General features: G+C 50.1%; 1 protein-coding gene across 3 annotated transcripts in view; it reads left to right on the top strand.

Moving 5' to 3' along the window:
* LOC103816329 (uncharacterized) overlaps window positions 1-25,798 on the top strand; it is a 200,317-nt gene that overhangs the window by 162,204 nt on the left and 12,315 nt on the right. For all 3 annotated transcript variants that reach the window (XM_050974344.1, XM_050974343.1, XM_018914233.3), the window contains exons 10-12: window positions 7,528-7,659; window positions 23,309-23,552; window positions 24,196-24,264. In XM_050974344.1, coding sequence (XP_050830301.1) covers window positions 7,528-7,659; window positions 23,309-23,552; window positions 24,196-24,264 — 445 coding nt within the window. The remainder of the gene's footprint in view (window positions 1-7,527; window positions 7,660-23,308; window positions 23,553-24,195; window positions 24,265-25,798) is intronic.

Genomic DNA, 25,798 nt, shown 5'->3' with positions numbered 1-25,798 from the left:
GCCTTTCTGCTTCCTCACTTGTGAAGTCTGAAATAACTCCACATTCCAGTCATGGGGATCATACTGTGGAAATGAGTGTATGGGAAAGAGGCATTCATCCTTTAATTAATTTATTTCTGGCAAAGATCTGTGGAGGCTGGGAGGAGAGGGAAAGAAATACAGGTGCATCACCTGTGTCCTCCTTGGCTGAGCTGGTTTCATTGCTGTGATGGAGGATGGAGGTTCATCACCCTGGATCTGGTGATAAAACACACAATAAAACACATAAATGCAGCAATCAGAGCTGGGATTGTGGCTGGCTGGGAGAGCAGAGAGCACAGACAATGTGTCTGATTGTTTTACTGCTCAGGAACATCTCTCACTGCCAGGCAGACTCATTTCCAGAATGAGGAAACTGCTCTGCAGGAGGCACAGGACCATCAGCTCCATGCTCAGCCCTGGAGTGTGCCATGGCATGAGCTAATGGGGGTCATTTGTGAGGAGCTCCCAGACCCTCACTGTAAATAAATCTCGATTAAGGACAGATCCATTCCAAGCCAGTGAATATTCATGTGTGAGAGGGAAGCCAAGGTGACCTCCACACAGGATCTATGGAATAGCAGTTGCTTTTTCTCTTACATTAGCTCAGTTGATAATTCATTTTTATTTAGCCCTGTCCTTGATAATTCATTCCTGCTTAGCAGTACCCATTCTTTATCTCCATCCCATCCTCAGGCACTTGCCAAATTATTCTTCCAGGCTTTTTTCAGCTATTCCAGATTTTGAGCACATTATTGCAGCAGCATCCTTCAGCTTCTCATAACATAGCCCAGCCTGCTGCTGGTATGCTCAGAAATCCCATGGGAGCTCAGCTCCTGGACAAAGGCAAACACCCTCCTTGCCTTTTTTATTCTGGATTTTGGATCAAGGAGAGTCACAGAGTTTTGATGAGAAAGTAGAGGATGAGAGTTGGACCCAGCAGAGGAATTCACTGCTTGATTCTTTCCTCTTAAGCAGTTCTGAATCACCAGATCCAGCCCCCACTGCACAGCTGTCCATGGAACAGCCAGAAGGATGCACAGAAACCCAAAATACCCAGGAGTGAGCCACAGTGTAATGCAGGAAGAGAGTGGGAGAAATGAAAAGATTGGATCTTTGGGAAGTGCTTGGATGTGCTGAGATGTGAGCAGGTGTTCCTTTGGCACTGCAGACCCCAAATCCCACTTGGAGGCTGCAGGGATGTCCCCAGGACGTGGAGCATTGGGGTTGGCTCCTCACCCAGCCCTCAGGGCTCAGAGCTTTGTCTCCTGTGCAGTTTTGGGCTACATCAGAGACCTCCTGGTGTGTGTCCCCAGCCTCTCCAGGCTCTGGGGAAGGGACAGCTCTGGTTTGAGGAGAAGATCAGCTCCAGCTGGTGTTTGCTGTCAGTGCTGTGCTGCCACAGGGCCTGTCCAGTCTTGTGGAGTTCCCTGAGCAGAGAGAGGAGCCCCAGCTGTAATTCCCAGCTTTCCTGGCCCTGCTCCTGCTCTAATCTGACCTTTCTGTACCTGTTCTGTCCATCCCAGTGACTCCAGAGCACAGGCACAGCCCAGCCTTCCTGAGACTCCCTGGAAACAGCACTGACCCCAAGAAAACAGGAACCAGGCATAAAAAATAACCAATTCAGTCTTTTTCCACCCAAAATGCAGGCAGGGCACTAGATAGAGCTAATCCCAAATTCCCACCACGTTGGCACTTCACAAATGATTCCAGTGGCTGAGTGTTGCAGCACGTGGAGATATTTCATTTGGAGGAATGTCTGTTTTTCCTCAGCATCTCGAGACTGATGATGCTGATTCTCTGCTCTGAAGTTTTCATTTCTAAATTTACCCATGTTTTGTCAGGAGATGGTGGAAAAAGATTCTTTAAAGAAGAAGGAAAAATTCCCAACCAAACAAAACACTTAGTGAGGGAATATCTGAAATGTTCTGGTGTCTAAAATGTGTGCACAGTTTCTTACAGGGAGAGGTGGTGTTGGGAATGCTGATCCTAAAACAAATAGGAAAAGTGAGGGTGTGTCCAAGCTGCTTTAAGCAGAGGGGTTTGACTGAATCCCAATTTTTAGGAATCATTTTTATCCCTCCATGGGATAAAAATTTATCACATGTCTGGCCCCATGGTGGTGAGTTTCAGGGTGAGTGTTTGAAAACTGCAAACATCCTTGAGTTAAGCAAAGCCAGAGGTTTTCCCCAGGAAATCCTGCAAGCAGGATCTGATTGTTTAAATTGCCAGTGGGACCAGGAAGGGGCGGCCAGGCCTGAAGTCTTAAGGAATTCTTGGCAGTTTGGCATCTTTAGACAAGAAATGACTGAGCAGAATTGTAAGGGAAGATTCTGATCTTGCTGGCTGCTGTAAATCAGGAATAATCCCAGTCACTCTGAGTTCCTGAGTAATTTATGGCAATGTGGGTTTGACTGAGAAGCCTGCCTTGGTCTGCTGCCACGTGTGACTCACTTATTTATTTTGTAACCTGAATTCCCAGCGTATAAACAGACCCAGAGAGGTGCTGCCCACACCAGTCCTCCAGTCCTTTGAGCTGGTAATGGCTCAGAATTTGGGGCTTCCACCACCTCTCACCGAGCCCTTTTGGAGCCATTCAGTTCTGAAGTGCTCCCTGATGTTCCAGCTCCATTTCCCCCTGCTCAGCATCGTCCCCCTGCTCACAGGGACACACCCTCAGATCAGAGCAGTGACATTTAAAGGCAAACCTCCACACAGAGCTGCCTTCAAAGGGGGCAGCCAGAGCATCCTGGGCAGCCTTTGCTGCTCTCTCCCTTCCCTGTTCTGCCCTCAGAGCTTGGTGGGAATAGCTCCACATGTCTCCGTCATGTTTCTGAGAAATCGCCAAAACTTTCTCCTAGGAAGCTGAGAAGCCTCAGAGAGAAAAAAAAACCAAACAAACCAAACAAATTCTTATCTCATTTGCTTCTCCTGTGTTGTGCTCACATGTGCAATGTGTTTGAAGATGGTTTATCCAACTAGTGATAGTTTGATTAATTTCATGTAAATTGTTTTCACTTCATGACCAGTTACAGTCCAGCTGTGTCAGGACTCTGGAAGGAGTCACAAGTTTTTCATTATTATCTTTCTAACCTTCTCTGAGTATCCTTTCTCTATTCTTTAGTATAGTTTAGTATAGTATTCTTTAATATAATACAGTATCATAAAATAATAAATTAACCTTCAAAACCATAAAATCAAATACATCATTCCTTCCTTTGTCTGAAAACCCCACAAATACAAGACCACACACTCACAGAGTAGGATTAAAGGAGATTTCCACAAAGCCCATCATCATTTCCAAGTCCTTGCCAGCCCCAGGGCAGGATTTACACCCCTCAGAGGCACATCCCTGCCTTTCCCTCTGCTCCTGGTCCCTGTCTCCTGCCCCCCAGGTGGATCCTGTGAGCCTGAGGAGCTCTGTGCCACCTGTGCCACTATGCCCAGCTTGCTGGGCTCTGCTCCTAGGCAGATCTGGCCTCTGTTCCCATGGGCAGGGCTCAGCACAGCCTCCTCGAGTGCCCTGTATGGATGATGTGGGGATGGAAAACAGGTCTGTGCCTCAGCACACCTGGAATTGCTCAATTTTATGCCTTTTCACACAGCTCTTGAAGTGCATCAAAACAAAATGAAGCAGCAATCACTGCAGCAGTTCAGGCTCCCTCTCCAGATCTCCGGCAGCATTTTCCTCCCTTTCAGCCTAGTTTTTTCTCACAGGAGGGAGAAAAATTGGCTCCCATTCCCTGGGAGGAGATCTCTGGAGGTCCCTGATCCAACAGGGGACGTTTAACCAGGTTTGGCAAAGGAAAGAACCTTGCTCATCAGCCTGGATGGGTTTGAACTTGCTATTTAAACAGATTACTTTGGTTTGTGTAGATATTTAGATATTTCTACCAAAGATTCTCTTGGGTTGCCAGTATGGCAGCTTCCAAGAGTATTAAATTTCCATGAAGGGAGAAATATATATATTTGAGAAATTTAATGAGCATTGTCCTTTTAAATTTCTTCTCATTCCTGTTATTTATGGGTCTTTTAAATCAAGACTTGCTGCCCTTAATTATGTAATCTATAATCACTGGCCTCAGCCTGATACTACATCAGTGAATCCAAGAGTGCCACGAAGGGAAGCTGCCTGGAACCACCAAAGTGGGGGCAGCCTGATGAGAAATCCTCCTGGGAAAAAAAAAAAACACGGCAGAGACTGAAATGGAGCCTTCTTTTTTCTCCTTCTTTTTTTTTTTTTTTTTTTTTTTGTTCCCCCCAGCAACAGAAGGTATCAGAACTGAGCTTGTTGAAAAGGACAACATTGCACTGCCGTTCCTTTGTGTGATCTCAGTGTAGCCCCGGGTGCTAATCAGCCTGTCAGTCTCTAATTGCAGAACAGCAGTGTCAGGCACGAGAGAGCCCTGCTGCCTCCCTGGGAGCTGCAGAGGGCTCAGATCCCCTCCTGGTGCCCAGCACAGGGCTGTGCTGGGGTGGGCTGGGGGCAGGGGGCAGCTCTGGTGGGCTCTGGGCATTCCTGAGCCCAGGGAGGTGTCTGGGAGTGGGGGCAGCTCTCAGTGCCAGCCCTGCCTTGCTTCCCTGGTGCTCCCATTTATTTCCTGGCACTCTGAAAGCTCTGTGGCTCCTGCCAGCTGCCCGTCACAGAGCACAGCCAGTGCAGCAGCACTGGGGAGCTGGGCATCCACATCTTCCCAGGCAGCAGCAGCAGAGCTGACCCTGAGCTGTCACAGTCAGGAGTGGCCTGGGGACTCCGTGTGTCACTGGGGGCTGAGGGGGCTCACATCCAGCCCAGGGCTGGGGGGCTCACATCCAACCTTCTGCTCCCATTCCTGCACACAGGGACTGGGGCTCTGCCTGGCACGGTGTGGAGAGGGGAGTCAGCTTGCCTTGGCTGCCCTCTGGATGCTGCAGGATGTGCACTGAAAACCCTGGGTGCATCTGGGGAGGGCTGAGGGGTTTTTTGGAGGCTTAAGGGACAAAAGTCAGGTTGGAAAGGGTGTCAGGAGTCAGGATTTCTCTTGGCCACTCTGCTGCTGTGCTCTGCTGAACGTCTGCCAGTTCAGAGCAACTAAAAGTTCAGCCTCTTCCTTTTTCAGCAGGGTTTGTCTCAACTTACAGAAGGATACAGATGATCCAGCCTCTGTGGGAGTTGGAAAAAATGGAGAAGAAAAAGGAAATTTTTCCCTGGTTCTGTACAGATTTGGAGGCGTGGGACTGGGACAGACATTTGGGGAAGTCTGCCTGGAGCAGGGAGTGCTGGGGGAGTCAATGTCCCTCTTTGCCCCCCACCCTGCAGCTGCCCCCTGAGCCCCTCAGTGGGGACCAGGAGGAGACAATTTGTGCTCTTCAGAGAGGTCCAACTGTGTCAGGACAAGAAAAGCCTAGGGAGGCTCAGAGGTTGTGCCCTGAGGCTCTGCTGTGGGAATTGGCACAGCAGCCCGGGCTGGAGGAGCAGGGCGGGACCATGGGCACGCTGCTCCTGACAGCCACGTGCCAGTCCCAAACTCTGTGCAATCTCTATTTCCCAATTTGCTCACCCCAAGTGGGAAATCAGCTTTTTCTGGCCTAGAGACTGGATATAGAAATTGTTTTCCCCACATAAGAAATGCAATACAAATCCCATCATTTCGGATCTGGATGTTTTTGGGTTATGTTGCTTGCAGGGACTACACAGTTAGGATTCAGCTAATCAAGTAGAAGTGTTTACAGAGCCCTCTGTGTGTCCTCAGGCTTCAGATGCTACCACAGGAGTAAAAGACAAAGCTGGCTTTCTATTTTTAGCAGCCAGCCTCTCCTAAGCTCGCCCCCTCTCCTAAAGCTCCCATCCATAGGCTTGTAGGAATCTCCTTCATGTAAGCTCATGTGTAGCCAGGAAATCTCTCAGTTTCTGGGGCTGGCGTGTTTTCTGCAGAGCCTTCTTGTTCTGGGGCTCATGTCCCCCTAAGCTGTGGCAGCAGCACTTGGTCCCCGGGCTCTGGCCAGGCTGAAGTGGGACCTGCTGAGGCAGTGGGTGGTCACAGCCCATCTCTGTGGGCACTGACCCTCTGTGTCCCTGGGGAGTCATCCCTCCTCAGCCCCTGGGGCAGCACAGGCCCAGGAGGGAGGCAGGGAGCTGGATCAAGCCCTGGCTAAGGCGATTTGGAAGTCTGTGCTGCAGCTTGGTGATGCAGTGACTTAATGAAGCTGCTGCTGTCACAGGGCCCGGGGACACAGGCGGTCGCTCCCAATCAATGCTGAGAGGTTAATTACACATTTACCTGAGCAGCAGTTTGAAATCCTCACCATGGAACCGGGGGTGGGGGGGGACTCCTAGCTGCCTTGGCACCTGCAAGTGTGAGCAGCACCAGAAGTGTGTGTCTAGCTAGGTGCCCCCCATAGCTGGCTGAACCTTGACAAGCTGTTTGCTGGGATTTTTGGGATGCTCTCGGCCCAGAAATCGGTTCCAGCTTGGCATCAATGCCAGAACTGCAGTAGTTCACAGCCAAAAAGAAAAAAAAAGAGTTCTTCTCTGTCTTGCTCCTGAGTGCTGCTCCTGAGTGCTGCTCCTGAGTCCTGCCTTACCTTTCAGCTGGAGCCATTCTGCCTCCTTCCACGGTGCTCTGCCGAGATGCCCACAGGGCAGGTGGTGGTGAATTCACCCATTTTTAATAAATAGATTTTAATTAACTTTTTAAAAAGTCCAGCTCATTCCAATTAGTGGAGGGTGACTGCATTTGTTCTCTCAGAGAGTGGGAGAGAGAGCACTGTGTTTTCAAGACCATCTGCTCATGAATCCTTAAAAAAAAACTCGGGAGATAAAAGCAAGCGTTAGCCGGAGGCAGAGAAGGGTGAGGGCACTCTGGCAGCCAGCAGGGAGGCCTGGCCAGCCGGGGGGCCCGGGGCTGCCACAGGAGCCAGGGTGGTCCTGACAGGATTTTGGAGGTGGGGAGCTCTAATGAGCTGTGGGAGAAGGGACTGGCAGTGCCTGGATGAGTGAGAAGAGAGGCAGCAATCCAGAGAGCTGAGTTCCAGCAGCCTCACAGATGGGGAACTGCTGCCCCACTGTGTCCCAGGCTCTTGTAGCTGGCTGGAGATTTCAGGAGGGGAAGTGCTTTGGGATGCTCTTCTGAAGGGAGGGCGTGCAGGGAATTCGGTGCCCTGAATTCAAAGTGCCTCTGGGGTGGGCTTTGAGGAGGAAGGGGCTTTGTTTTCCTTTTGCACCAGCACCTGCAGCAAGATCCAAGGGTCTGGGGGTACCTGGAGAGGGGAGTGGGGGCAGTGTCTGGGGCAGCTCTTTCCCCATTGCAGTGGGAGCTGCAGTGACCAGGTTTCAAGCATCCACACCTCCTTCATTTATTCCCTTTCCTTCAGAATTATCCCCAATGCCAGTTTCTGGTCTGAAATCAGATGGGGTGGCTTTGAGAGCTGCAGAAGGGCCAAAATTTTCCTAAACTGCTGCTTCTGCCCATCGTGCAAAGGCAGACTTGCCAGTGCAGTTGACTCAGGCTCGTTCCCTGTGCCCTCCAGGGAGACGATATCTTGGACCGCAGCTCGGAGCTGATCTACACGGGAGAGATGTCCTGGATTTACCAGCCTTATGGACGGAACCAGCAGCGAGTTTTCTTTCTCTTTGATCACCAGATGGTTCTCTGCAAGAAGGTAAGGACACAGCTAAGGGCATGCTGTGGGCAGGCTTGCCAGTCCAAAGTGGTTTTCAGGGCATGGTGGCTGTCGGCTGCACGTGCAGAGGAGGATGTGGAGAGCCCTGAGGAAGGACAGTCTGCATGCTCGGGGTGGGGAGCACTCTGTGATGGAGGGATTTTTGTGCTCATAGCAAATCCAGCCTCCACTTGCTCTTTTCATGCCTTTATCTCATGTGCCCCTGGTTTGGCTCGTTGCCTCCCTTCTCGTTTTAGGTTTTGGCTGCAGTGTATGATCTGGGATTAGATAGCCCTGCAATTCCTGTATGAACTACAAAACCTGGCACTGGGGCTGACAGCCCAATTGCTGCATTGAGATGGTGATGAGCAGCAGCCAGGCTGTGCTGGGTGTCTGTGCTGGTGCTTGGGGAGAGGCTTTTCAAGCCTCATCCTCCTGTCTCTGCCATGCTGGGTTTTATGGGGCCCCTCCTGGGAGGAAGCCATGGGGAAGGAGGGAGGGCAGTACAGGGATGCTGTGCTGGTGTGCTGTGGTGTTAACAGCAGCAGGTGAGCTGTGATCCACAGAAACTGTGTCCAGCAACAGCTCTGGTGGCCCACTGAGGTGACCCCAGCTCCCTGCCACCACGCCTGTGTGACAGGAAGGGACAGAGCTCCTCAGTGCTGGCTGGGACAGGTCAGGATTTGCTGTCACTCCCTGCAGCCACACAGAACAGTGCAGGGGGCTGTGTCTGGGACAGCACAGGACTGTGTTCCTGTCCCAGCTCCTGGGCTCAGGACAGGCTGAGCCTGGCACTCTCTGAGGAGGCCCTGGCACCGTGGGAAGGGCGTGGGTGGGGACGTGGGTGGCTCCTGACTCAGCATGGCATCACTGCCCCCTCGGCGGCCTGGGCACTGCAGTGGGTGGCACTTGCTTCTCCTGAGTCATGGTTGACTGCAGTTCTGCCTTCTGGAGTGCCTGTGCTTGTGTCCCCCCCCTCGGTGCTGTGCCTTTCCCTCCTGTCCCAGCCCTGAACAGGACCAGCCACAGAGCAGCAGTGACAGCCTGGAGGGCACAGCTGCTTTCCTTCCTAATGCTGACCTGCTCTGTGACTGTGACCCTGAATTCCCAGTTCAGAAGGCAGCATTCAGTCTGGCTTGCACTGGGTCTGGTCCAGAGAGATATTGAACATTCCTTTAACTCTGGGAAAACCAGGGCTGGGATTCCTGTGGTCATCAGCACAAGTGGGGAGTGGTCAGCAGTTCACAGCGGGGTGCTGGGGGCCTCAGGGTTCATCAGAGTCCAGCCAGTGCCAGTGTTTCAGTGTCCTCCTCCCTTCTGCTTGGAAAAGGCTTTTGGGGGGTGTGGGGGCGCTGCCTGGAAGCCCCCAGTGGGTTGTGAGAGGGTCTGGGCCTTCCTGGCAGTGCCACTGGCTCCATGTCAGCACCTGCCAGGGCCTCGTGGCTGTGTGTGCCCACCCAGCTCTGGGGTGACAGGGCACAGGGGGCAGCCCCTCTGGGACCCCTGGGCACAGGGCTCAGACCCCACTGCAGTTCTCCCTCCGTGTCTGTTCCCAGCATCAAACTGCAGCTGCTGCTTTTCAGCCTCGGGGTAGGAGGGGAGATGGGGTTCCAGCTGATCACACTTTGCTTTATTCAGAAAGAGTGTCCAAGTCTGGAGCTCAGAGGAGTCAGCTCCATTTTGGGACCACGCATTCCATGTATAAAATAAGTGTGAGAGGTGTGCAGTCTGTGCTGTCTTGACCCCCCTGACAGATGCCAAGAGGCAGGATCAGCTCTGCTTCAGAGCTGGGGCCCCTCAGGGAGGCACCATTTACCTCGAGGTGTGGGAAGCTGGGACCAGCCTTCCTTATTCCCTGCTCTAAAATTGAGGGAGGGGTGGAATATGATCCACACACCCCTGAGAGCAGCTTTGGAACCAGTTAGGATGGCACATCTCAGTGAATCTTCAGAAAATCTGCATTTGTGGGTTTTCTTCAGGTGTAATAAATTAATAGGTGTGATACATCCCTCATCATGACACAGTCTACATGAAAATACTTTTTGCAAATTATTATGGTGATTTTTATCTCTTTGTTGGCCCAAAGAGATTTTTAATAGAAATAGGGATCTAATTCTTTATTTAAATATGCCACAGATGCTTCAGTTTGATGAAGGCATGGGAGAAATCCTGAGTGGCTTTAGAAGGCAAACAGACATTTCAGACAGGATCCCTCTCTCCTCCAGACCCCCACTGCAGTTACCTGCACATCTTCCTCTCCCTCCTGACCTCTCAAGGTGTTTGCATCCCCTGGTAATTCAGATGGATCCTGTGGCTGGGAGGGTGACACAGGAGTTCTGGAGGGACAGAGTTTGATATCCAATAATTCATAACCAGGTATGTCCCAGAGCTCTGTGACAGTTCTGCTGCTGTCACTCCTGTGAGCTCCATTGCCTCCAAACCCTTTTCCCCATGGGCTCACCCTGCAGGTTCCTGCTCACAGTTCATGCAGTGGGAGATGAGGGGGTCTCCCTGCTGGCCCGCCCAGTGTTCCCTGGGTGAGGAACACTGTTGGCTGTGCAGGTATTTCCAGTGTCCAGCTGCCTGCTCTCAGCAGCAGGGAACACATTTCCAGCCAAAGCCCATCTGCTCTGCTCGGGTCCTGCCCTCCAGAGGCTTTGCCACCCCTTTCTCTTGGTGTCTGCAAATGTTTCAAGGTTTCAGGGCTACTTTTTGTTGGACACCTGGCCAGGGCATTTCTGTGAGTGGAATAACTCTCAGGGTGATCATTCCTGACATTGTCACCTGGTTGTTGCCTGCTTTTGCCACCTGCTGCAAGACTGGGAGTTCCTGGATGCATTTCCATGACCAGCACAGCTTCAGACAGAGCTGGCTTGGGAAATGAGTGATTACCCAGGGCTGCACTCAGATGTGCTTGGCAGATGTTATTTCCACCACTGTGGGTGTACTGAAGCCTTTCTTCCAAGCAGGAAAGCTGCACTAAGGTTTCCAAGGGCTGCAGCAAGTGGAGAAGCTGACACTGTGGCAGGCACCTCTCCCTGCTGGCAAACACCTTGCAGAGCAGCTTGTGTGGGATCATTTTCACAAAAATAGTTTCCAGGCTTTACAGATAAGTCTCTTTGGCTTAGATTTTGCCACTGGTCACTTCCTAACATCACCAGTGAATGCTCTCCTGGTGCCAGGCTGTGAGGAGGTGAAATGGCCTTGTCAGCTGTTCCAGGGTTCCACAAACTGAATGCTGAAACACCAGGCTGGATGCAGCAGTTCCTGATCCAGAGCCACTGGGAGAGCTCAGGATCCAGGTTTTCCTTGCAGAGCCAGGTAACTTTCAGCTGTTGGATCAATGTGACACCCTCCCAGGGGATGTTTCCTGAAGCACAGGCTGGGACACTGCCGTGGGCACGAGGACAAGGTGGTGCCTTTTCCAAGGAGCTGGTTGGAGACCCTAATTCAGAGCTGCCTGTGGGGAAGGCAGAAGGGAATAGGCTGGGCAGGAACAAGCAGTGCCTCAGTGTGCCTTGCCATATGTGTATATGGAGGACAAAAATGCCTATTCTGGGATGCTGGCTGTAATTACCAAGAAATGAAGGCAGTCCTGGATGATTGTAACACTAAATGTTGCCTTAAAGGCACAGGATCCACTTCCCTTACCACCCTGAAGTTGAGAGAGTTTGACACAGAGATGCTTTAGATTTGCAAATCATGGTACTTAACATCCAGGCCTGTGACACACAGCATTAGTTATGATCACTTTGGGGGTGCTTGAGGTTCTCAGCTGATGAGGATCTTCTTTTTTCTGTTCTGGGTAATAAGTTGAATTCCCCCAATGGGCTCCAGGGCACTGTGGCATGAGGCTGGGAATGACAGTGTGAAGCAGGAAGGGTTAACAGAGTTACTGAATTCCACTTTTCTTTCACCAATAGCTGAGCAGTCCTTGATGGGGCCCCGTGTTCAGTGTTTTCTGACAGTGCAGAAAGATCAGTGACTGCATGAAACACATTTAGTTTTCATTTGTGCTTTTTATGTGTCTCTTGTAATCAGGAGGCAATGCAAGCTCCAGCTTGTGGTTTATTGCTGTTGCTGTCTTCCCTTGAGCTGCCTGAGCAGAGCAGGTTGGATGGGAAGCAAAATGAGACCAGTTTAAAGCAGCAGCCAGCCAGCCAGAAATAGCGGTGCTGCAGGAGGTGGAGTAAAGAAAATAATCCTGTCAGACTCCATTGCCAGGCCAGGTTTCCAAATGGGGAGATAAAAGAGACATTTCAGAGCCCTTTCAGTGGAAGAAGGTTTAGCTCCTATGTAGCTTCTGTTGGAAGCACCGAGGTGATCTTTGCTCCAAAACAATGGCCCTGCTTTTATTCCAGGCTAAAGAGGGCCTATGGGAGCAGCCAGAAACCTTGTTTGCAAACACACAGCAGCCCTGGGACAGTTCTTAATACTTTAAGTGGGTTTTTGACTTCATCAGCACCTCCCAGCTGTTCTCTTTCTCTCCCAGTAACACAGATCTCCACAAAATGCCAGGTTCTGGGTCAGGCCTGGGCCCAGCCTGCAGCGGTGGGGAAATGGGTCAGGCTGGGTTGCACAGCTCAGGAGAGACTCAGTGCTGCCCTGACAGGCAGAGCCTTCTGCTGGAGCTGGGGCCATTCCTGGGGTGTCCTGTGCAGGGCCAGGAGCTGGGCTCTGAGGATCCTTGTGGGTCCCTTCCAACCCAGGACACCCCATGATTCCATGAGGTGGCATGGAGACCACCAAAGAGAACTCAGTGGCTTGGTCACAAAGTGTGAAAGGAAGTTTTTAGAGAGCAGGGTTGCCCCAGCCCCACTGACAGACCCCTGTGCTCTTGCCCAGCTGGGAGCTTTCTGTGGGAGCACAGGGCATGGAAGGGAATTTGGATGCTTCACCAGTCCCTTGGCCAGCAGGTAGCCAAGGAAGGCAAGTCCAGCAATTAAAGCCAGTGATGAAACAGCACTGCAGCTTTCAGGCAGGGATACTCAGGGGAGAAAACATTCCTGTGAATGGTCCCACAGCCTGGAATGTTTGCAGGGCTGTGCAGGTGCCGTGCCCTGAGCAGTGTCACAGGGGCCCATGCCACAGTGTCCCAGGGGGCTCATGCTGCCCTTCCACTGCCTGGGGAGCAGAGAGGGAAGAACAGGATCCAGAGGGACTGCAGGATGAATTTGGAGTTCTGCACCTCTGTGTGCTTGTGTGGGCAGGGATCAGGTTTACAGAATCCACAGAATGACTGTGTTGGAAGAAACCTTAAAGATCACCAATCCAACCCATGGCCTCACACATCCACTAAACCATGGCACTGAGTGCCACATCCAGGCTTTGTTTTTAGCCTCCTGTGACCATACAGATTTGCAGGATGCTCTGCAAAACACTCTGTGCCTCACTTACCCCTCCTGGAATGGCAGGGGGTGCAAATTTGGCCCGCAGGCAAACCTGCAGAGCTGAAAACTTACCCCTGCTGCTGTGCCTTTCTTCAGCAACATGTGGAAGCCCCTGTGTCCTGGTTTAGGGCAAATTTGGGAGAGAATCCCCAAAAAGGGCTTCTTCAAAAGCAAACCCACACGGCCCCCTCCCCCAACTGGTTCAGGAAGAATTCCTCGGAGAGAGGTGGAAAGAACCTGTTTATTTGACAAGCACAGCACCCCCCAGCACACACAATGAACAATACGGGATGACACCACTCTTCCACTGCTCTGAAAAAGATGACAAATTCAGAAAAGTCTCTTCTGGGGGTTTGCTGTTATCAGTCCCTCTGGCACTGAGGCAGCTGCTGCAGTCACAAGGTGCAAACTCTCTTTCCATGTTCTGAATCCCAGTCCGGAGCAGTCAGCAGGTCCAATGGGGTGGGGGGAACAGTCCAGAAAGGAATTTGGACTGTTCAGCTAAAGGAACTAATGAGAAGGGGGGAAAGAAGCAAGAGCAAGCAAAGCAGAAGCGAAGCAGAAGCAAGAGCGAGAGCAAAAAGCAGGGCAAAAAGCAGAGAAGCCGCAACATGCACTGGTGCTATCTGGATGTCTGGCCGAGTAGCTGATAGGAGGCCCAAAACAAAACCTTCACTCTGCCAGTCTTAAAGGCACAAAACATAATATCCAGCATAAATTACATACCCACGAATGGGGATAACAGTCACCCTAGGACACCCTGGGAGCAGCTGGAGAGGCCAGCAGAGCAGTGACCTGGCTGCACAAGGGTTTCCCATCTCTGATACAGGGGTCTCCTCCAGCCAGGTCTCATAAGCTCTTGGAGATCTCTATCACACCTGAGATAGCTCAGCTACCTTGGCATAAAATCAGCAGGATGGCTTCTGTGGTACTGTTGGAAACAGAAAAGTTTTGATAAAAGGCAAAATAACAAAACTCTTTACAAAGAAGACCCAAGCCAGACACAAGAGGTTCTTGCTCCTGGTAAAACACCTCACAACAGCCATTAGTTCCTTTGTTCTCTTCTTTTTCTGGTGAATTGCTTAGGTGGGACTTTCTGGTTTCTGTCCAATTGGCTATCCTTAAGTTTGAGGTGAAGTCCCCCAGGTCCTATGAGGTGTCGTTTTACCTAATTGAGGAGAGAAACTTCTGGGATTCTTTCCTTTTAAAGGAGACAAAGGATAATTTGGTCATTCTGTCAACAGGGGGGCACATCCCTACACATCTCCTCCTGCCATCAGTGCTTTGGAAAGGCACTCACCCTCACCTGGCTGCTCTGCAGCCAGAGGGATTGAACAAGGGTGGAAGAAGGCACCAGGATGCCAGTGGTGCTCCACTTAATCCATGGAGTGAAAACAGCACTGCCACACAAATGCTCTGAGCCCCAGCAGTGGTACCCCTCTGGGATCCCACAGTGCAGCTCCACGGAGCTGCCGAGGATGAGTCCAACATCTCCTCCCCACTCTGCAGCCAGACAGGGCTGCAGAACTGGGCAGGGATGTGCTGGATAACTGGGCAGGGATGTGCTGCAGAACTGGGCAGGGATGTGCTGACCTCCCCTCCCCTGGCCTTGTGCAGGAGGAGTTACCAAGAGGCAGCTTGGCTCCCCAGGGACACTGCTGGCAGGTTTGGGGTGGGAGGTGAGTGGCTGAGAGCGTTTTGGGGAGGTGGTGGTGACATCCCCCTGTCCCTGATAGGATCCATCCTTCAGCTCATTCCCGGATGGGCTGAGCAGACCCCATTTCCCTCAGCCCAGCTGTTAGAGATCCACCATCAGAGCCCTCCAGTGTGTGTCCCATGAATGCTGCGCACCTGGGATGAAGCTCTGGGACCAGGCCAGGTCCCCTCAGGAGCTCGTTTTCTCCTTGGGTGCCCTGTGCTGCTGAAACCCCTGAATGGCATCACCAAATGCCATTAGATGTTGTGTTCAAGGGCTCAGAGCAAAGCTTGCAGGCTCTGGCATCCAAACTCTTAGCAGGGCTTGGATTTATTTCCTGATCTCAAGAATATTTAGGACAAAAACACTCCAAAGGGTTTATTGAGATTAGGGTCTTGTTTGGACTGAGAGGCCCAATGTGGTGCTGCTCTGGGCTCCACCTTGTGTCACTGTTACTGTCCCACCTGAACACTCAGCCACTGAAGGGTTAAATTAAATGTACAAGTGCTACAGAAAACTGTCCCCTTGGTGTTCATGAAAAGCAGGCTGGGCTGCTTCCATCAAAGGGTCTCTGTAAGGTAAATTAGACTTTAAAAATGTAGGCTCAGAATCTTTTTTTTTCAAAGTCAAAGAATGTGGAAAGCCTTCATGACTAAAGCTACCCAAAGACATGGCAGAGTGGCAGCGTGCCATGCTCTCATTGCTCATGGCAGCCTGGGCAGAGGGGAGAGACAGAGCAGGCTAGCAGGAAAATCAGGACAAATTTCAGGAGTACACTGGAAAACTCTGCTCTTCTGCTCTGCAGTCCGTGCCCAGAGCAGTGGGAAATCACAGAGAGGGGTCTGAGACCCACCCACAGCTCAGTGCAAAAGGCAGCTCAGCCTCTTCCCAACCTCTGCCTTTCCCAAAGTGTGAGCTGGTGTTTGGGTGCAGTTGCTGGGAGCCCTGGCTTAGTCTTTGCCTAATTCCAGCACCAGCTGTTCACTGGTCATCACCCATTCCATGGCAGCTGCTCCCCTGGGCAGGGCTGGCCAGGGTGGGTCAGTGTCCAGCCTCATCCTTGGCTGGCTCTTCTCCCCTGGACACTGGGGACACTCATCTCTGCTGAGGTGATCTGCAGGGATTGCTGCTTTTCATCCCTTCCCAGACCCCCCAGCAACCCCACCCTGGGCATCCCTGGGAGTAGGGTCCAAACCCTCCTGCAGCTCTGGCAGCCTCGGGGCTGTGCCCATTCCCTGGGCAGCCTGGGCAGTGCCAGCACCTCTGGGGGAAGAACCTTTCCTGATCTCCAGCCTTACCCTGCCCTGGCCCAGCTCCAGGCCATCCCCTGGGTGGTCACTGGTCACAAGTGAGGAGAGATCAGAGCTGTCCCTCTGCTGTCCCTCTGATGTCACAGACCTCACTGAGGTCTCCCCTCAGTCTCCCGCAGCTGAACAAACCAAGTGCCCTCAGCTGCTCCTCCAGGCCCCTCCAGAGCTTTCCCCATCCTTGTGGCCTCCTCTGGCTGCTCTCCAAGGGCTAAAATGTCTTTTTTGTATTGTTGTGCCCAAAACTGCCCCAGCACTGGAGGTGAGGCCACCCCAGCCCAGGTCAGAGCAGGACAATGTCCTCCCTGGCCCAGGACAGGGATGTCCCTCATGGCTCCAGGGCACTGCTGGTGTGAAGCTGGGGATGGAGTGATGATCTCTGTTGGAAGAGCCAGTGTGCTGCCTGTTTCTCCTCCATTCCTGTGCCTCTCAGGGCTGGAGGGGCTGTGCTGTGCTGCCCTCCTCTACTTCCCTGGGCTCTGTCAGCTCTGATTCCAAGGCATGGGAAATGCTGAGCTGTTCCCACACAGCTTTGAGATCCACCATCAGAGCCCTCCAGTCTCACTGATTGCTTAGAGCTCCCCATTGATCTGTACAATAAATAAATATCATTATCCCATGGTAGAGATGGGGAAGGGCTGAGGGAGAAATGTCATTTCCCCTGGAGCCCCAGGAGCTGCCCTCCCAGGGCCTGGCTGCATCCATGCCCTCAGAGCACATAATTCCTCCTCGAGTCATTCTGAGACCTCTTTTGCCACTGGAATGTGCAGGGTTTGATAAACAGGAGCACCAATAACCTACATATGCAGTGAGGAGCTTGTAATGGATGATTCTGTGCCTGGCATCTCCTGTCCTGTCAGCTCCTGAGAGGGATCTGATGACTCAGGCTGGAAATGGCTCTTCCCCATTTGTGCTTCACGGATGATTTGTTCTATGCATGAGAAGTGGAGTGTGACCCAGCACGCAGTAAACCACAGCTCCTGAGAAAAGGCACCATCCTAAATCCAAACCCTTGCCTGAGGCCTCCCCATCCACCCCTGCACACCTCACACTCAGGGGTTAATGGGGGAATATGGAGCTCCTGGAATGCTGCACACATGGGATGGAGCTCTGGGACCAGGCCAGGTCCCCTCAGGAGCTCATTTCCTCCTTGGTGCCCTGTGCTGCTGGAGGGATCATCACTCCATCCCCAGCAGCTTCACAGAACATCAGCAGTGCCCTGGAGCCATGAGGGACATCCCTGTCCTGGGCCAGGGAGGACATTGTCCTGCTCTGCCCTGGGCTGGGGTGGCCTCACCTCCAGTGCTGGGGCAGTTTTGGGCACAACACTACAAAAAAGACATTTAGCCCTTGGAGAGCAGCCAGAGGGAGCCACAAGGATGGGGAAAGCTCTGGAGGGCTCGTTTCCTCCTTGGGTGCCCTGTGCTGCTGAACCCCTGAATGGCTTTTGGTGATGCCATTTTGCACTGGTGACTGCAGATTGCCCTCCTTGTCATTATTGTTCTTTTTCCCCTGGGGTGTCCCAGGGGGGTTTGACCTTTCCTCTCCCACAGGCAGTGCCAGGCACAAGGAGCTGTACTCTGGACTAGTGGGACAGGAAAAAGTTAGAGATAAAAACTAGAGAGCAGGAGAAGCAGTATAGAAGACAAGTAGGACTCAAAGAGCTACTGACCAGTGATTTACTGGTGCAACCCTTCCTGCAGGCGTCTAAATCCACTCCAACAGGAGCATAATTGGTTGTGGGAGCCCATCCCAGTGTCCAGGCTTTCCAATAAAGCTCAGCCTTGCTTTCCTCATGATGGCCACAAAGATTTCTTTCCTTCCAAGCACAGTTACATAAAGTCACCTTCTCCCTTCCAGGAGGGGACAGTGATGGACAGGGGGACACAGGAGGTGGCCCAGGCAGGTCCCAAGGCAGGGCCAGCCCTGAGTGTGGCCACAAAGCCCAGCCCAGCACCCAGAGAGCAGAGCTCTGGGGGGCTTATGTAATGTGTCAGAACTTTGCTTTGTGCTCCTGTCAAACCACTTCTTTTGGCTTCATCTTTTCCCTGTGAATCCTCAGTACAGATTACGTGAACACACTGCAGAGCATTATTCAGAAGAGCTTAATTAACCTCAGCGAGGGGAAGAAAAGGAAATCGTAGAAGCTGTAGGGTAAAAAAAGATCATATTTAGACAAATAAGTGCAAATGACCCAGATGCATCAATTTCCTTTAGAGGCAGGCAGGCAGGCTGGGTGCTCTGCAGAGGCTGCAGGTCTGTGCCACTGCTGCTCCTGCTGCTGGCCCCACACTGCCCCAGGTCCTGCTCATCCTACCTGCTCCCAGCCCTGCTCCATCTGGCACCTCCTCTCACACCATCCAGCTGCAGAGCTGGGAAGCAGCCCGGGAGAGCAGCTATTCCCTTTGCAGGATTAAGCACACTCAGATCATCTCTGATGGATGTTTGTCTAACCTTCTTTTGAAAATCCCCCAGGAGTGCCATCCCAAGACTTCCCTACTTTGTCTGTTCTAGGGTTTAACTACTCTTCTAGATAGAAACACTTTTTTCCCAAGTTTCTAATCCTGTTCTCCCTTGTGGTAAATTAAGCCAAGCCACAATCAAAATGAAGAATAACTGATCACCAGCCTCCTTAAAAGAGGAGTAGCTTTCACATACTGGAATACCAACAGCACATTCCTCTTTAGTTATGGCCTTTCTAGATGAAACAGCTCCATTTCTTTGGCCTTTCCCCACTGATAAGGTTTTGAGAGTCTTTTTTGGGGTTTCTGTATTTTCTTGGTCTTGCCTGATTGAACTACAAGAAATAATCTCATGTGACATTCAGGACTGGCCACCCTGGCTGAGCCATGGGCAGGATCATACACAGGACCAAAGGAACAGAGCCAGCTTGTGAACAGAGCTATATCCTAGAGATTATTAATTTCTTCATTTCTCTCACTCTGATTCTCTCATTTATCCCTGGATAACTGTTGGAACCCTGGATGCTGAGAATTTTAAACTCTCTGTGCTGAAAGGCACAGACCCACAAGAGAATACTATTGACCTGAGACCTTGGAGAAGGCTTCCAGAATTGATTGATAGCACTGGGATTGTGGGTGTGGAGTTTGAATAGAAGTGTGTAATGTCACAAAGTGAAAAACTTAGAGTTCTAAGGGTTTGGAATATAGCTTTATATATAAGGCAAGATGGAGGTTTTAGGGTGCTGGCTAGTTGTTCTTCTTACCTTCTTCTCCACTTTCCCCACCTTCTTCTCCACCTTCTCCACCTTCTTCTCCATGGGTTTGGGTGGTTTGGTGTAATTGGACAGAAAAGTCCACACTGAGGGACATGAGTAATTAGTTACTGGGTTAAAAGTGAAAATAATTTAGGTTTTATTTCTTAATTGGTTAGTTTAGACTTAAAAGACCTTGTAGAGAAAGATAGTTAGCCATTTTGTAGCTTGTTAGTAGAATGTGTAGGATTCACAGCTTGTAGGACTGTGATTAAGGTAAGAAATAATAAACATTTGAGTCTGAACACCAAACACCATCTCAAGGGCTTCAATCCTGCCCTTAGAGAGGCAGAAAATAAGTTAAAGAATCAATATTTGGTGGTGCCCCGTGTGAGGATTGAAGTGATGACCTTCAGGGATGAGCAGGAGCAGGAGCAGCATTCCTGTCCTCACAAAGCCAGAGCTGCCCTCAGCTTCTGCAGCAGATAAATCTCCATTTTTGTGCATGGATCTGCTTTGTCCTCCTGCCATGCAGCACTTACACCAGGCTGGTGGAGCAATCCATTTCCCTCCTCAGCCTCACAGCTGCTTTCCTTAATCTCATCTTTTCTTTGGCTCCATGGATATGCTGGGAAAAGGACAGAGCTGTGCTGGACAGAGTGGTGTGAGGAGCAGCAGGTTGAGCACTGCTGCTGCACCTGGCAGAGCACACCACCACCATCCCTTCACAGCCTCTCTGCTCCCTCAGTTTCCTCTTGTCCATTGCATAAAAAGCTCCTTAAAACAAGGGTTTGGCCTTGTTTGCTGTCTGCTGTAGGCCTGATGAGTCTCTGCATTTTTCTGAGGTCAGTTACACTGCAAGGTGTTTGAAGAGGGCCATGCTTCACTAAGGAGCTGAGTAGTGTCTTTTATTGTTTAAAAGCTGTGATAAAATAGCCATGGATCAAATCATTATTATGCTTCCCATATTATGGGTGTTAAAATTTAATCAGTTGGGAAATAATATCCATTCACTGAATGCTGGCAAGAAGAAGGGAGAATGATAATAGGAAATGCTGAGCCCATTAAAAATGAAAATATCCAGTTATAGTTGTTAATCTGTAGGCTGAACTTTCTGGAAGCAGCTGTGGACAAAGTCCTCCATGTCCAGGCATGTGCTGCTCATGAGATGTTTGTGTGGGGAATAAAATCTCATAATTCAGGGTACCAGTGTGGAGTTCATGGCCAACAAGGGAGGAATGGTCCTTCTTTGGAAGGAAAACACTGGGAGAAAAGATGATCCATTTCTTCTGGAGTCATTATTGAATTCCTTCTCCCAGTGACAGTGGAAGTGGCAGACAGGAGCTTTGTGCTGTTGCCTTTTTCTTGCTCAGCTCAAGGCCAGACCACGGCGTTTCCTCCTCTGCTGCTTCCCCCCTCCTGCATTTCCCCAGCAATAACCTGTGGGGCCATTGCATCTCCAGAGGCACTTGGAGGATTCCATTATCTCCTCTCTGCTGCTTCAGGAGCTCCTGGGCAGCACCTTTATCTTCACATCCAGTACTCAGCAGCTCAGGAGCCACCCTGGAGACAGGGCAGCTCCTGCTGCATCCCAGGAGGGGAAATGTGTGGACCAGCTCAGTCAGAAATGTCCCAACCCATGGATTGTCCTCTGGAAGCATAAAGCTGTTAAAAATAGCTCATAATGTTTTCTGAGTCAAAATTGGGGAGATAAGAGGGGGGAAAATGTGTTTAGTGTGTGTAAGGAAAGAATGCACATTATTTATTTAGTTATTTGTTTATTTATTAATTTATTATTTATATTCAAAAACCTTAAACTCTAAGTTTCCCACCCTGTGATATCACACATTTCTATTCAAACTCCACACCCACAATCCCAGTGCTATCAAAAAATTTTGGAAGCCTTCTCCACGGCCTCAGGTCTAATGTAGTATTCTCATGTGGGTCTGTGCCTTTCAGCACAGAGAGTTTAAAATTCTCAGCATCCAGGGTTCCAACAGTTCCAGGTTATCCAGGGATAAATGAGAGAATTAGAATGAGAGAAATGAAGAAATTAGTAAATCTCCAGGATTAGAGATTTGTTCACAGGTGGTTCACAGTCTGGCTCTGTTCCTTTGGTCCTGTGTATTATCCTGCCCAAGCAGTGCAGAGATTTTCAGAGCTTGTGATTGTTGATTCTTGAGCACCTTTGTGAACAAATCTCTCCACAATCATGAGAATTGCCCAGAAAGGTGCACTGGGTCCATCCTCACAGGAGCATGGTCTGGTGGGGCTGGCTCTGGAAGTTCTCAGCAGCAGTGGGAAGGGGAGCAGCTGCTGTGCAGCTGATGGAAGGAGCACATCCTTGCTGCTGAGAGGTTTGCTATCAGGTGGTTTTGAGAAGGTGGTGCAGATAAATGTTCTCTCTGAGAACAAACCCCAGCCTCCCCTTAGACCCCGTGTGTGGCACTGACTGATTGATCAGCTCCGTGGGGCTCTTGCAGCCTTTCCACAGCACTGAAGGAAAGAAACAATTGCCTAAGTTAGGACGAGACTGTTGCCTATTCAGCCTGAAATATCTTTTTCTTCTGTTTTGAACTGTCACTGTTTCAGGCCTACACCAGAGGAAGGTTTTTGTACAAGATATTTGTTAATGGAATTCCCCCCCTGCCTAGAGCATTCCAGAGGAAGGAGTCAGGATTTGACGCCTGTGAGCTTCTGGCCAGTCTTGTGATAGTTAAGACTGTCTGGCAGATTCATGAGCAAGTTTACTAAATCATTATGATATGGAGTTTATTTTCCAAGATTAATTTGTTTAAAATAATACCTACTGCTTATCTTGAAAAAGCCTCACTGCTAAATATTATTTCAATAAATAAATGTTGTATATTTGCCTTCATTTTTCCTCTCAAATGAATCCTTTGACATAGCATTTATCTTTAGGGCACTCTGAAAAATCCAAAGGTATTAAGGTTAAATTGATTTAATATGCCTAAATATGAAGAGACTTTCGAGAGTGGTTAGAGGAAGTAAATCTTAATTGTGGGTTGCTGAATTTGGTTTTAAAAAAAATGAATCACCTTATGTGGCCATGACTAGAGAATTAACATTCTGTTTTCTGATAATCATCTTCTGTTATCTGAGATAACAGGGACAGAGCTGTGGGGCCAGTGGGGAATTTACTTTTCCCTTCCCAGTGCAGAGAAATGAGCTGTTGCTGAAAAACAAGGAACAACCAACTGAGAAAGGAGGTGAGCGTGAATAGGTCTGGCTGAAAAGGTTCTAATTACCAAGGACAGATAAAAGGAAAAAAACTGAGCTGGATCAAGAGGTTTAATCCAGGGTGGGATGAGCCCAGAGGAAGGTTAGGAGTGCTTTGAGCTGGGGATCAGGGTGGGTTCTCACCATGAGCTATGTGTGAATGGGAGATGGGCCCAAGGAGAAGGAGGATCTCAAAGTGTTTTACAGTCCCTCCTGGAGTGGGAATGTGTGTGGAAAACAGATCTGGACTGTGCTGCCAGAGCAGTGCTGGCCCCAGGTGTGTGCATAGCCTGCTGGGCCCCTGCCAGGCCTGGGTATCACATTTCTCACCCTGTGGAGCAGAAACTCCCATATGGAAATGCTGGAACACAGCACCTACCTAGAAGCATTTCTTTGTGGCTACAAACTGAACTTTGCAGCTCAGGGATGTGTGGTTTGTTCCTCTCTGCCTATGGTCTGCCCTCTTTGGCCAACAAGACGTGTGTTCACAGAGGTGAGGCTGGAAGGATCTGACCAGGTTTCACCATCCCTTCTTTCTCTCCCTCAGCTTTTCCAGGAACTGAAGGATCTGACCAGGTTTCACCATCCCTTCTTTCTCTCCCTCAGCTCTCCCAGGAACTGAAGGATCTGACCAGGTTTCACCATCCCTTCTTTCTCTCCCTCAGCTCTCCCAGGAACTGAAGGACCTGACCAGGTTTCACCATCACTTCTTTCTCTCCCTCAGTTCTCCCAGGAATTCCCTGCTGAGCTCAGGCTCCCCATGAGATCTCACCATGGTCCCTGTCTCCTTTTCCCTGTGCAGGATCTGATCCGAAGGGATATCCTGTATTACAAAGGGCGCATAGACATGGATAAATATGAAGTGGTGGATATAGAAGATGGGAGAGATGATGACTTCAATGTCAGCATGAAGAATGCCTTCAAACTGCATAACAAGGAGACTGAGGAAATGCACTTATTCTTTGCCAAGAAACTGGAGGAGAAGTTACGATGGCTTAGAGCTTTCAGAGAAGAAAGGAAGATGGTAAAAGAAGATGAAAAGATAGGTGAGGAATGTGGAAATGAATCTGAAAGGAGGTTGTTGGTAGTGTTTCATTTAGTCCCAATGTGTGGAGGAGCCCGTATTTTCTTTGTGGTAGAATTACAGTTTAACCTTGTTGAAATGTCCTTGGTTGCTCTCCTAGTCATAAATAGGTCTCTTTCCAGCTCAGTTACTGTTCTTTTTGGCCCTCAATAAACAAATTCTGCCCATGGCTCAAGCCTGGAGCTCTGTGGGTGTGTGGGAGAGAGAAGTCTTTGGCCATCCACCTCAGGGTCTCCTGGCTGCATCCTCCTGCTCTGGTTAGGGATGTTTCATGCAGAGGGAGGCAGCAAAGTCAGTGGCAGCCCTTCCCTTGCACCAGCCCCTAAACTGACTGTGACCGGTGTCAGTCCAGGCTCAATTTGTTGCTTAGCTCTAAAGCACTGGGCATATTTATGACACTATATAAATAAAAATATCTCTAATCTTACTTTTCATCCAGCCCCTGCACAAGTGAGATTAGAAGGAGGCCAAGGAAGAGTTGCTTTTCAGTAGAACACCCAGAGCATTCCGTGTTTGCACACAGTGCAGAGCATCCCCCTCCCCAAAAGGAAGTGAAGCTTTGTGAGCAACCTTCTGAATTGTGTTTGCCGTGTTCCCTTTTCCAGGCTTTGAAATTTCTGAGAATCAAAAGCGGCAAGCGGCAATGACAGTAAAGAAAGTCAGTAAGCAAAAAGGTAACCGGCAACACGCTCTGTGCCTGGTGATGTGAGGGTGGAGCGGGCTGGGCTGAATCCTGCTGGGCTGGGATCCAGCATCCCCTCAACTTCCCCTCCCTTCTCTTTTTATATCAAATACCGTTTGTGCTTTGTATCCTTCCTTAATGTATCTGTGGGCCAAATTAATCTCTGGTCGAAGGTGGTTGAAAGCCAGTGGAACTGCACCAGAGATGAATTTGATCTCGTGTCTCCAGTCTGATGTCCAGAAGCTGTCCCTGGGGGCAGAAATCTATCTCAGTTGTTTATCTCAGGCTGAAATGGGAGTGAGTGCGGAGGTGTGTAGAGGTTCTGCTAATTCCCAAAGTCTCCCATTAGCAAAAAAAAAAAAAGAAAAAAAAAAAAAAAAAAGAAAAAAAAAAGCGAAAATGCTGGAACTGGGGAGGGAGTACCCCTTTCCTGCTGCTGGAAAGGAAAGGGACACTCTCGTTTCCTGGGGCTGCCTGTAACTTTTTTAAGACAGCACAGTAGCATCAACTCTAGGAAATAAAGAATTTTAGTAAAGACATTGTACCTCTGGAATGTCAGATTCATTTCCCCAGCCAGGCAGGCTGCAGCCAGCTGAGCAGTGCCCTGCCTGGTGTTAGGCAGAGCCTCAGCTGGCCAAAGCCAGTGTTAATTCTCTCTTGCAATAACTCTTACAGCTACAGGTTTTGAAATACTCAACACAGAGGGAAGGTCAGAGAGCTCATTCCTCAAGTTCTCCAAAGCTTCACACAGTCTTGGATGTATTGATTTGTTACCAAAGTACCATAGCACAAGTAGGCCTACAAGTGGGTTTTGAGAGAGCTCCTCAAGGCTTGGCTCAGGTCAGGTACAGGCAGGTTGGTCCCCGCTCTGTGCAGATGTTTTGGGGGGTTTTGCAGAAGCTGAAGGAGCTCTTTGCTTTCTGCCTCACCTGTGTGTTGTCTATTGGCTTTGCTGGTCCAGGAGTGGTTTGCCAGGCCAGCTATGAACTCCTTGGTTTGCTGTGTCTCTCCATTGTCATCAGTCTTCTCCTCTCTACTAACTTCTTCTGTTGTCTCCTGAGATGTTCTCTAAAAACTCTCCTGGCCAGATGTTCTAAGCTCAGAGTGTGCACACCCAGAGCAGGCCCAGGTGCCTTACAGTGTCCCCGTGCCCCTGTCACAGCCCCTCAGCACCTGCATGTCTGTCCCTCAGCACGGGAGCATCCACAGGGCTCGTGGAGCTGCACCATGAGAGAGCCTGACTTGCATGACTGCCGTGACAAAACCAGGTTCAGTTATTGCTGCTGTTCAGTTCGTTAGATTATTAATTAATAGACGTATTAATTAATAATTGTGCTGTTCAGCCAGTAAGTGACACAGTTGGGAGGTGCCTGAGCATGCCTGCCAGTATTCCCACGTAAATTACTGGACTTGCATCCTGACAAATACAATCTGCCTGACAGGACTTGTGTCTTACACAGCAATTGCTCTCTGTCTGCTCTCTTTGTCTTTCTCTCTCTTTCTCTCTGAGATGAAAAAGGAGGGGT

This window comes from Serinus canaria, chromosome 4A, assembly GCF_022539315.1.
Source record: "Serinus canaria isolate serCan28SL12 chromosome 4A, serCan2020, whole genome shotgun sequence".
In the NCBI taxonomy this organism is placed as follows: domain Eukaryota; kingdom Metazoa; phylum Chordata; class Aves; order Passeriformes; family Fringillidae; genus Serinus; species Serinus canaria.
This window is presented reverse-complemented; position numbering and strand designations above follow the sequence as displayed.